The sequence below is a fragment of the Dama dama genome, chromosome 11 (assembly GCF_033118175.1).
Source record: "Dama dama isolate Ldn47 chromosome 11, ASM3311817v1, whole genome shotgun sequence".
NCBI lineage: Eukaryota > Metazoa > Chordata > Mammalia > Artiodactyla > Cervidae > Dama > Dama dama.
In genome coordinates, this window is record NC_083691.1 from 55,875,004 (window position 1) to 55,887,788 (window position 12,785).

At 44.4% G+C, this 12,785-nt stretch overlaps 1 protein-coding gene and 1 non-coding gene across 2 annotated transcripts in view; one reads left to right on the top strand and one right to left on the bottom strand.

The window, feature by feature from the left end:
* Window positions 1-12,752, bottom strand: part of POLR1A (RNA polymerase I subunit A) — an 84,234-nt gene extending 71,482 nt beyond the window's left edge. The window contains exons 1-4 of the mRNA XM_061155270.1: window positions 12,404-12,752; window positions 6,029-6,233; window positions 4,772-4,921; window positions 1,002-1,109 (exon numbers count right to left, since the gene is read on the bottom strand). Coding sequence (XP_061011253.1) covers window positions 1,002-1,109; window positions 4,772-4,921; window positions 6,029-6,233; window positions 12,404-12,480 — 540 coding nt within the window. The 5' untranslated portion in view covers window positions 12,481-12,752. The remainder of the gene's footprint in view (window positions 1-1,001; window positions 1,110-4,771; window positions 4,922-6,028; window positions 6,234-12,403) is intronic.
* On the top strand, window positions 5,053-5,179 carry LOC133065736 (small nucleolar RNA SNORA76). The gene has a single exon (XR_009694993.1). It is a non-coding gene; the product is annotated as a small nucleolar RNA SNORA76 (small nucleolar RNA).
* Window positions 12,753-12,785: the final 33 nt, after the last annotated feature.

The following is a 12,785-nucleotide window of genomic DNA, read 5'->3' on the forward strand; positions in this document are numbered from 1 at the left end:
CTCTAACATAACCAAACACTGTCAATCACTAAGTGACTTCTTTCAAGTTTCCTCATTCATAATAGGGGAAACTTACCAAGCTGTCACTAAGATGAAGAGATCATGAAGGCAGTGGTAGGCTTGGAAGACAGCAAGGATCAATAAATGCTACTTTAATTTTAAATTAAACCTGAGACAGCAGCTGCTATCTCCCCTGGATGGACCTCAGGGCTCTGAGGGAAGGCACATCCACAGTTAAGCAACACTAGTGGCTCGGAGCTAGTTCTGCAAACGAGACCCACTCTAGGGGCTTTTGTACCCACCCTCCGTGGGGCCCCAACCCAGACCAATTAAGTCATAATCTCTGGTGTGAAACTTGGGCATTAGGTGAACCAGATCTCAAGATTAGCCCTGCAGGTTGATTACCTACACCATTCATTCGCTGAACAAATTAACACTTACACAGATGCTATGGGGGAATGGGGAGGCAGTGGTCACTTAGCATTGGAAAGAGAGACAAGAACAGGACATGCGCCTCATTCTCCAAGTGAGAACGTAAACCAGAACCTCACTGGACACTGTACCCAAAGCACCTAATTTCTTCTAACCTTCTCCTCAATTCTACAGGCAGGCATCAAAGATGAGGAACAAGTGGCTTGGGGACATTTATGTAACTTACAAGGTCACAGACTTCACGAGAGGCAGAGCTGGGATTCAAAGCTGACCCAGGTCTGCTTTGGGAAGCCAAAAAAAAAAAAGTGTTTGACTCTTTGTGACCCTATGAACTGTAGCCCGCCAGGCTTCTCTGTCCATGGGATTCTCCAGGCAAGAATACTGGAGTGGGTTGCCGTTTCCTGCTCCAGGGGATCTTTCCGACCGAGGGATCAAACCTGGGTCTCCTGCATGGCAGGGGGATTCTTTATGATTTGAGCCAAGGGATAACTTGAAGACAGTGCAGCGGGAATTGTGATAATTATGCTAAAAACCAAGTGCTCAGGGAACAGAGAGATGGGAAAACTCACTTGTGCACCCTGGGATCCCAGGAGGTTGTTCTGCAGGATTTTGATTGTATATTGTTCTAGCTCTTCCTGAATTTCACAGGCAGTAGGATCAGCATTTTCTTCCAGAAACTGAAAAACAAGAGAAAAACCATGTGATCAAAGTAAAGCAAGTGCATGACGAGCAGCACCAGGGGCCGCCTCGCCAAGGCGGGGAAAGCTTTATCTGAGGGGAGAGAAAGGAGAAACCTCAGGGCTGCTGTGGTGCCTTTTCAAAACAGTTTGGTCATGTTGCTGCTTAAAAAAAAAAAACACCAAATCTAAATTGAGAATGTCCTGGGACTTCGCTGGTGGTCCTGTGACTAAGACTCCAAGTTCCCAATGCAGGGCGCCCAGGTTTGATCCCTGGTCAGGGAACTAGATCCCACATACCACAACCAAGAGTCCACATGTCACAACGAAGACTGAAGATCCCACCTGCCACACCAGATACAGCATGACCAAATAAATAAATAAACATATATAAATGAGACTATTCAGCTTCCAATGGTAGTGGGCTAGATTATTAAGGCTTCCCTGGTGGCTCAGACGGTAAAAAATCTGCCTGCAATGCTAGAGACCTGGGTGCAGTCCCTGGGTCGGGAAGATCCCCGGGAGGAGGGCATTGCAACCCATTCCAGTATTCTTGCCTGGAGAATCCCGACGGACAGAGCAGTCTGGTGGGCTACAGTCCACGGGATTGCAAAGAGTCAGACATGACTGAGTGACTAAGCACAGCACAGCACACAGATTATTAAGACCAAATGAAAAAGTAAAAAAAAAAAAAAAAACAGGATAAAATATTTTTTTAAATGTAAAGTTCTGAAGAGTTGTCAGAACTGAGAGGGATAACCAGGCCATAATAAAAGGAAAATGGGGATTCAGGTCAAAGAGCCCAGGGGCCAAGGGCTGCCACACTGCCCGGCCCAGGGGCAGCCTTCAGCGTAGCTATGTCCCTCCGGTGAAGATGCTGACAGATGTGGGATGCTCCTTGGAGCTGTATAACATGGCATCATGGCCTCAGAAACATTTTACAATCGAGTTATTTTGAACTTTTCATTCTGAAGGTCTTAAATGATGAATGGGACAGAAATCAAAGCCTAGAGTTAGTGAAAGGACAGGTATCAAACAAAGTATCTTCCTGCCACATCCCATCCCACAAACATGGGAAGCTGGGGACCCTAAGGGCTGTGTCCCTAGGAACGAGATGAGCCCTGGAACAGAACACCTGGATACCCATGGCCTGCAGTCCAAGGAGTCTTCAGCCTTGACTGTGGACTCTGATGGTCCCAGGTCACCAAGCACAGGGCAGAAGCAATAGGAAGCCTCTCTGGAGAAAAGGGGCAGCATCCTAGACCTCAAATTATTTCTACAAAGAATTTGCTAAGTACAGTGTTGTTGCTAAGTTGTGTGAGACTCTATGTGACCCCATGGACTGTAGCCTGTCAGACTTCTCTGTCCATGGGATTTCCCAGGCAAGAATGCTGGAGTGGGTTGCCATTTCCTTCCCCAGGAGACCTTCCTGACCCAGGGATTGAAACCACATCTCCTACATTGGCAGGCAAATTCTTTACCATTGAGCCACCAGGGAAGCAAGTACAATGACAAACTGTCAAAGATAAGCACACCAGGAGGAGAAAGGGAAGAAGTTTCTGGAAATAAGGACTATAGTTTGATGTTGAAGGTGCTCATACCAGTGATGGTTACTTTAAAACTCTGACTGTGGGTATAGTTAATGCATTTCTGTGTGTATACTTCACCCCAAAATATTTTAAGGTAGTGGGCATCCTGAATAATTTTATGCCAACAGATTTGACACTTCAGACAAAATGGACAAATTCCTGCATGATAAGTCGTTTCAGTCGTGTCCAACTCTGTGCAACCCTATGGACCATAGCCCGCCAGGCTCCTCTGTCCAAGGGATTTCCCAGGCAAGAATACTGGAGTGGGTTGCCATTTCCTTCTTGAGGGATTTTCTCGACCCAGGATGGAACCCACATCTCATGTCTCCTGCCCTGGCAGGTGGGTTTTTTTTTTTTTTTTTTTTAAACCACTAGGGCCACCTGGGATTCCTAAAAAAAGTATAATTTACTCTGAGTAAAGGTTTAAGAAAACCCTTTTCTCTCTCTCACACAAGCTCTCTCTTGGACAAATTTGACGTGAGATTAGTTTTTTAGCCACATGCACACACACATATGGTCTTGTTTTGAATGCTTTTCTCACCTCGTTTAGGCTCTGACAACCCACACCAGGTCACATCTCTGTGTGGAAGCCTACCTGCTCTGCTCACCTAATGTCATTAAGATTGAATTATTCAGGAAAGGGGAGGGGAAGAGGAAAGGTGAAGGGTTTCCCTTTGTGACAAGAAACAAGACAAGGATGCATGCTGCCCCTTGAACAAAGTCATGTAGGTCCTAGGGACCTAACAAGGTCTGAACAAAAAATGAAACATTTAAAGGCTGAAAAGAAATACAATTGCTATTATTCACAAGTAATATGAGTGTGTTAAAAATCTGAAAAAAATCTACAAATATATTATCAGAATTGATGAAACCCTTTAACCAGGTTATTTCATACAAAAGTGAGTAATATTTTGATCTACCAACTGGAAATGAACTTTAAATAAGATATTTATAATAACACCAGGTTATCCCTGGTCGCTTAGACAGTAAAGAATCAGCCTGCAACACAGAAGACTTGGGTTCAATCCTGGGTTGGGAAGATTCCCTGGAGAAGGAAATGGCAACCGACTCCAGTATTCTTGCCTGGAGAATTCATGGACAGAGGAGTCTGGTGGGCTACAGTCCATAGGGTTGTAAAGAGTCGGACACGACTGAGTGACTGACACTTTCACTTTTTACCAGGTTATTAATTATTAATCATGAATAAGATATTTATAATAGCACCCAGTTATTATTAATCACAAAGAGAATGTCTCTTTACAACAGAGAGATCTGGTGGTCACCATCCACTCCAAATCACCAAACCCTGCGTTACCAGTAGCAGAACAACTGGACAGCAGGTGCCTCCTAAAACAATGCAATACAAAGGATCCTACATCAGGTAGGTATAATCTTACCGAAATGTGAATCTCATGAGGAAATAATCAGACAAATCCAGAATGTGAGAAGTCCACAAGACAACTAGTCTTATGTCTTCAAAAAAGTCATTGTCAAGCAAAGGAATTCCCTGTATTAAAATATCTTACATGAAAGCAGACCAAAGAGATATAATCATCCAAAGCGATGCATGATCTTTGGTTGGATCCTGGGTTTGGGGGGAAAAAAGCTCACTGATGGGTAAAATTGTATTTGTATGTTGCTTTAACAAACATTTCTTTAATTACTCTTATAGCTTCATGTTTTCAAGCCTAGTTATTTGTACCCAGTCACAAGACTTAAAGCTCCAGAATTCTGGGGACCTTTCTTTTTGGCTGAATAGGGTTTTGGTTGCTGTGCATGTGGGGGCAGCGAGTGGGGGCTCCTCTCTAGTTGCGGTGCTCGGGGCTTCTCATTGCAGTGGCTTCTCTTGTTGCAGAGCTTAGGCTCTAGAGTGTGGGTTCAGCAGTTGTGGCACACAGGCTTAGCTGTTCCAAGGCATGTGGAATCTTGCCAGACCAGGGACTGAACCCTGCATTACCACTGGACCACCAGGGAAGGCCCTGGTGACTATTCTCAGGGGACTATTCACACACAAACAGCTCTTGTGCCCTCTGCTCCGGCTTGTCTGGTTCCCAGGACAGTCACATCACCTACCCTGTAGAGAATTCTCTCCAGCTCATACACTGCTTGCAGGGCCCCAACTTCCAGGACTCTCAGTTGGCAGAGTAAGAGGTGAACCACAGCCCGGGGGCAGGTCAGCATGTGACAGTTTAAACAGGAGCCCCGGAGCAATAGGTAGAGTTTCTGAAGAGAGGGAATAAACAGAGACAGGATATTAGAAAGTGACGTTAGCAGTCAAAGTGATTTCCAACATACATACTTACAATTTTTGTTTCTATGTGAGCAGTTTACCTCTTTAAGAATTCCACTTTGACCTGTTGCCTTTGAGCCCCCACCTTGCCTGGGCGTGGCAGGCTACAATACCAGAGCATGTGTGATCGAGCATAACTGGGGTCATCAGCCCCCTCAGTGGCTGCCCTTTTTTAACCATGAACGACAGGGCAGCCCTGGGTTGCTGGGGCTGGGGTATGGGGGGAAAAGAAAAAGAATTCCATCTCATCCTATGTACTTGGAAAGTCCTTCTTCGCCTTAAGAACTTAACAGATATTCTTCTGTATTTTTCACTCACAGTTTTATTTTAACCCATTAACATTAGAACTTTACTTTGGATCTGAGGTAGGGAACTACCTTTATTTTATTGAAATACTAAATTTAATACTTAATTAAATATTGAAAATTATTTAAATATTTAACGTTTAAAATACTTAGTATTTAACAAGACATTCCTCTTCCCCTAATACAATTAAGACAAAAATCACATCCATGTACACTAATCTGAGTAGCTTAAAGTGAATCCCGGAGGCTGAGTTAACCGATGTTAAGAAGCTGGAAGTGTCTAAGTAGGACTGGACGGTCATCATTCTCAACTCAGCTCGGGGCCTTCTGGTGCTCTGTTCCTCCTGTCACTAAGCAAGAGCCTACAAATCCGCCTGAAGGCCTCAGGGAGGCCTAGAGAATTCCGAAGTCGTCAATGGCAGTGGTCACCAACCTTTTTGGCACCAGGGAATGGTTTCATGGAAGACAATTTTTCCACAGACAATGGGGTGGGAGGGGATGGTTTCTGTATGATTCAAGCATATTACATTTATTGTGCAGTTAAGTTCGTCTAGGCAGGGCTAGAGGCTAACTTGGCTCCTCCAGGTTTTAAATCTCAAAGTAAAGAGCACTTTCACTCAGTGTCTGGAGCTAACCTCCTCCTGAGACACCTGCCCTGAGGAGCGGGCCGGCACTCACGAGTCCCACCCGCAGCCCTGAGACCCATGTGGCCTGGGTGGCCGGGTCAAGACTTACATCGAAGAGGAGAGGGTTGTACACGGTGAGCGGGAGCTCGATGTGGCCCAGGTGCCCAGAGCAGTTGGTGAAGTCCTGCACGCAGGTAGAGCACACCTCTTTGGAGTCGGCGGGGCCCAGAGCTAAATCATACAGGCCATTCACTGAGGGGTTCCCCAGGCTATCCAGGTACCGAGGGTTCGTAATGGACTTCACGCTTAATTTCCTAAGGAGATAAAAACCACCAGGGAAGACTAAGGTTACCCAACTTCTCAGATGTTTCCTCTCCAGCACTTACAAATTCGTGATTAACATCCGGATCCTTAGCTGCGCTGACAGCTCCAGAGGGCAGACTTGGTGTCTGCCTTGCTCCTCACTGCAGCTCAGCACTTAGCACAGAGCCTGCATGCAGCAGGGGCTGAATGAAGAAGAGTGAGTGGTAATGTCTCTGAAAGCCAGATTTAGTACACATCTTGCACTAACAGAGCACACTGGAAGGCTTCATACGAAGGACTTAGGTACTCACTACATGACAAATGCTCTATAAGCAGCAAGCTACCCAGGATTTTCCAGTACTCTTGCCTGGAAAATTCCATGGACAGAGGAGCCTGGGGGGCTATAGTCCATGGGGTCACAAAAGAGTCTGACATGACTGAGCATGCACGCATGTGTGTGACCTTAACCCTCCGAGACAGGCATTATATATATATTTTTTCATTTATTTTTATCAGTTGGAGGCTAATTACTTTACAATATTGTAGTGGTTTTTGTCATACATTGACATGAATCAGCCATGGATTTACATGTGTTCCCCATCCTGATCCCCGCTCCAGCCTCCCTCTCTACCCGATCCCTCTGGGTCTTCCCTGTGCACCAGCCCTGAGCACTTGTCTCATGAATCCCACCTGGGCTGGTGATCTGTTTCACCCTTGATAGTATACTTGCTTCAGTGCTCTTCCCTCAGAACATCCCACCCTCGCCTTCTCCCACAGAGTCCAAAAGTCTGTTCTGTACATCTATGTCTCTTTTTCTGTTTTGCATATAGGGTTATTGTTACCATCTTTTTAAATTCCATATATATGCGTTAGTATACTATATTGGTCTTTATCTTTCTGGCTTACTTCACTCTGTATAATGGGCTCCAGTTTCATCCATCTCATGAGAACTGATTCAAGTGAATTCTTTTTAATGGCTGAGTAATATTCCATTGTGTATATGTACCATAGCTTCCTTATCCATTCGTCTGTTGATGGGCATCTAGGTTGCTTCCATGTCCTGGCTATTATAAACAGTGCTGTGATGAACACTGGGGTGCATGTGTGAGACAGGCATTATAATACCCGTTTTTCAGAGGAACAAAGGCTTAGAGTGGTCAGGTGATTTAATCCAGGTGACAAAGCCCAGAATGGCAGAGGTGGTACTGAAGGTAGGAGAAAGATGTAGACCAGACCTAATGCCAAAGCCCACACAGTTCAAAAAAGGGGAAGTGTTAGCACTCAGTCGTGCCCGGCTCTTTGCAATCCAATGGACTATAGCCTGCCTGGCTCCCCTGTCCATGGGATTTCCCAGGCAAGAATACTGGGTGGGTAGTCATTTCGTACTCTAAAAGAAATCGTATACACATTAGCAGTCACTCTCCATCCATCTCTACCTCCCTCCACCAGTCCTAGGCAGTAACTTATTTACTTTTTGTCTCCAGAGACTTGCCCATCTAGACATTTCACATAAATGAAATCATGTGATATGTGGTCTCTTATAGCTGGCTTATTATTTGCATGCATTTTAAAAATATTTATTTTTATTTATTTTGGCTATGCTACTCTTAGTTGTACCACACAGGACCTAACTCCCTGACTGAACCCAGGCCCCCTGCACTGGTAGCACAAAGTCTTGGTCACTGGACCACCAGGGAAGTCCTTGCATATTTTTAAGGCTCATCCACATCATAGCCTGTATCTATACTTTTCTTTTTTTTTTTTAATAGCCAAATAATATTCCATTTTGGGCTTCTCAGGTGGCGTTAGTGGTAAAGAATTTGCCTGCCAACGCAAGAGATATAACATATTAGGGTTCGATTCCTGGATCAGGAAGGTTTCCTGGAGTAGGAAATGGCAACCCACTCCAGTATTCTTGCCTGGAGAACCCCACGGGCAGAGGAGCCTGGCGGGCTACAGTCCATGCGGCTGCAAGGAGTTGGACATGACTGAGAGACTGAGGACGTACACACCATATTTCACTCTATGGCTATACCACTTTTATTGGCTTACTTTTACACTTGGGCTATTATAAATAATGTTGACAGAAACTTCTGCATACAAGTTGCTGGGTGAATATATTTTGTCTATTTCTCATGGATATATACCAAGGAATGGAAGTGCTGAGTTACATGGTAACTCTATGTTTAACTTTTTTGAGACACTGACAGACTGTTTTCCAAAGCGGCTGCACCATTTTATATTCCCAGCAGCAATACACCGAGGCTCTGCATGTGTGTGTTAGTTGCTTAGTCGCGTCCAACTCCTTGCAACACCATAGACTGCAACCCACCAGACCCCTCCGTCCATGGGATTCTCCAGGCAGGAACACTGGAGTGGGTTGCCATTTCCTTCTCCAAAAGGAACTATAGAAAGAAAGTGAAGTCACTCAGTCGTGTCCGACTCTTTGCAACCCCATGGACTGTAGCCTACCAGGCTCCTCCATCCATGGAATTTTCCAGGCAAGAGTACTGGAGTGGGTTGCCATTTCCTTCTCCATAGCAAGGCTCTAATTTCTCCAAATTCTTGCCAGCATATTTTGTGATCTTTCTGTTTCCAGTCATCTTAGCAGGTATGAGGTAGTATCTCACTGTGGTTTTGATGACTAATGATGGTGAGCATCTCTCCATGTACCTATTGGCCACTGGTATACTCTCTTTGGAGAAATGTTTATTCAAATTCTTTACCTATTTTTTAACTGGGTTATTTGCTTTTTTATTACTGAGTTGCAAGACTGCTTTATATATTCTGAACATGTGTGTTTTATCAGACATATGATTTACACATACTTTGAGTCTTGTCTTTCCACTTTCTTGATGATATTGTTTGCATAGTTTAAAATTTTTTAATGATTTAAACTCACTACTATTACTATTTTCTCCCACTACCTTTAGGCTAAATCATTCTTCACTAGACTTGGAGAAATATTCATCTACATTTTTGTCTCTCATTTTACTTGGAGCTCTAAAACTTAACTGGAATTATAAATAAGAAAAATATTTACTGCATCAGCAAACACAAACTAATTAGAATAAGGCAAACACTAATTAGGTCTCGGTGCAAAGCCTTTACCACTAGATCCTCTTTCTATCACGTTCCATAAGTTGGTACTTCACTTCCCTTGCCTGGAGCCTATAATGACAGAAAAAGAGTAGGCAGGTGGGTCCAGCACAGACCTGTGCCAATTGGCAGAATTGTGTCCTGTGCTTGTAAAGACTATACAAAGAGCTCATATCCAAAACTGAATGTATGTTTTTGGCTTCATCCTCAGTCTTTCCATGTTAAGGAACAAAGCTCCTCTCTCTAGCTGGGGAAAAGGAGAAAATTCCTCTAATTATTGCAGGAATGGGATGTAGAGGAAGGGCAACCAGCAAGAATTCCACCGGAGAGAACAGAGTTTAAGACTAACAAACTTGGGTTTCAGTATGACCTTTGCTGCCTCCTAGAGTCACCTTATTCTCTGGAAAGGAATTTCCTCTCCTATAACTAGAGTCACCCTCACAAATGGTTGTAGTAAAAATGGAGAGGCCCAAGAGCTGAAGAGATAGCTCCTCCGCCCACCCATGCACGCACTTAACAAATAATGCTTTTAATGTGCCAGACACACTTTTAGATGCTGGGAAAACAGACAAGAGTCCCTGCGCTCATGGGCTTTACATCCTGTTGAAAGCAGGCAGACAAAAACCAAAATTAGTAAGCACATAGTTTATTAGATGGAAGAAAATGCTATGAAGAAAAGTAAGCAGAAAAGGGGGAGGATGATAGAGTGGGCCAATGGTTGGGGGGAGTCCGTACTGAGAAGCTTATACTTGAACAAAGGCCTGAAGATGACGGATCCGGCCATCACAGGAGGTCACCCTCACAGGAGGGAGAAGCAGGGAGTGCAAAGGTCCTGAGATAGATGTGTGCCTATGGCACTCTGGGAACAGCTAGGAGGCCAGGGTGAGTACAGAGGTAAGTTCAGAGAAATACCAGAGGCCAGAATGACCTTTCTAGGCCATTTTAAGGACCTGGCTCTTACTCCAAGTGAGCTAGGAAGTTACTAGAATCTAGCACAACAAAAGGCAGCATAATTACTGAAATTTCTCAACCCTAGACTCAAATAGATCAAATGTTAGTAATGGGTATAAATTTACTCACGCAGTTCTCTGAAAACTCCACAATTCACTTCTAAAAAAATCAATTCTATTGCTTTTGAATGAAATAGTATCAATTTATGGCTAGTGATGATACAGTTGAAATTTCAGGAGCAGCATACTGTTGTAGCTCAGTTTATTCATCCAGTCAGTCATGAGAGTTGAGGATAAAAGAAAGGCCAGTGGAGAGAGACAAAAATGCAAATAAGCACAAAGAGTAACCCAGGAACCATGACACAACTGTACTAGTTGCGGAAAGATCTCAGAAATGAGGGAAGTTGAGCTGCGCCTTCACTCTAAGAGATGCTCTCCAGGTGCCTCCAAGGGGGGGGCGGTGGGGTAAGAGCAGGGAAGTAGATCCCTCTGGTAGACAGGATAATGCACGTGGAGGAAACAGCTTGAAGAAAGGCACAGATGATGAAACCTGATGGCAGTTTATGGAATGTGCAAGTGGTTTAGTAGGGCAAAAGAAGGGATGATGTTATACCTAAAATCAGCACTGGCCTGATCATGGGTAAACCTGTAGGCTAAGCTAAGAAAGTATCATTTACCTGAGGGAAATGGAAAGCCTTTGGAGAATTTTAAGGAGAATAGGGGCATCATCAGATTTGCACTTTGGAAGAATAATTTTAACAGCAAGGTAGAGGATGCACTGGAGTGGTGTAAGCGCAGGGAGACAGAAGAAAAAGACAATTCAAACAAGAGATACGGTCTGAAGAAAAGGAGGGTAGAGAACAAAGAAATTATAGATGACACACAATAAGAACCCAATAAGCAAATGCGATGTCAGGAGAAATGGGTCTAAAATTACAGCCCTGTCACAAAATAGTGAACATTTTGCACTAGATTAAGGTATACCATTTTGGAGGGGCAAGTTCTCTCTCCCTGTAGGGATAGCTGTTCGAGTTTTTGGTATTTGAGTTTAAGATCTCAGTGTGAAATTCAAATAGAGATGTCCAACTGCAGCTGAAAAAAACAAGTTTGAAAAAACAGGGAAAGAAATTTGGGTTGGATATTTAAATTTGAGAGTACAGATCATGAAAGTGATGAAACTGTCTAGGGAGGACATTTTGGAAAAGAAAAGCTATTTGAATAGAATAGAATCTCAAGGAACAGCAAAATTTCAGGAAAAGAGGAATCAGCCAAAGAGCCTGAGATGAATTCGAATATAAGCCACTGAATGCAAGGACCTTGTCCACCTGTGTGTCAGGAATGCGGCTCAGACGGTAAAGAATCTACCTGCAATGTAAGAGACCTGGGTTCGATCCCTAGGTCGGGAAGATCCTCAGGTGAAGGGAATGGCAACCCACTCCAGTATTCTTGCCTGGAGAATTCCATGGGCAGAGGAGCCTGGCGGGCTACAGTTCACATGGTGGCAATGAGTTGAACAGGACTGAGAGACTAACATTTTCACTTTTCATGAACACCTAGCTTAGTGCCTGGCAAAAACTGGATGATCAATAAATGTTAGTGGGTTGATAAACTGAGTCAGGAAGGAAACAATACATGTCACAGAAATAGAAGAACCTGAAAACAATAAAGTTCTGTCAAACGCTACGGTGACGAAAATGAGGACTTAAGAGGGTCTTTTTGATTTAGTATTAGTAACTAGGCAGAGAATATAGCCGGTCCAACCAAGAAGTTGTCCCATGAATTGAGTCTTGAGGTATAATCATCTTACAGACAAGAGGAGACTCGTCGGGCGCTTAATAAACTACGTCAGAAACATTACAGTAACTCCACAAACCAGGCTGATTTAACGAGGAGACTGGCGGACGATAACGCTTCCACCTGGGAACCCCCACCTACCCAAATGCAAACCAGCCACACTGGGCTCTAGGCAGTGCTCACTAGCCCCAGACGTTCCCCGAACTATAGGTCCCAGCAGGCCATGCGCTACACAGCAATGGACTCTGAGGAGAAACGGGGCGCATGAGCTGCTGGGAACAGTAGTTTACGGGCCCCGACCCCAAGAGGCTCTTGCATGCTTCCCACCAACTCCTTACTTGAGTTCTTCGGCCGAATACATCCCGAAGGAAATGCCCTGCAGCCGCCGCCAGGGCATGTTCTTTGAGCCCAACATCCTCCAGGTCAGTTCCGAGCTTCTACACCCAGAGAGACGGCCCAGCCACCACTGTTGTACTTTTCACACCACCTCCGGTCGGCCACCATGTGATTTTAAACTGCGCTTGCGCGCGAGAAAGCCTCGCCTTAAGGAGATTCACAGGGATAATATCATTTCCGCTCGGGGGAGGGGGCGGGTAGAAAATAATTTCACGACTTTCGCGCGCCCCTGTATTTTGAAAATAATCGAACATATATAAGAAATTAACATAATTTTTAGGAAAGACCTTCGAGGGAAATGAGGCCTACTGAGCCTTTAACTTC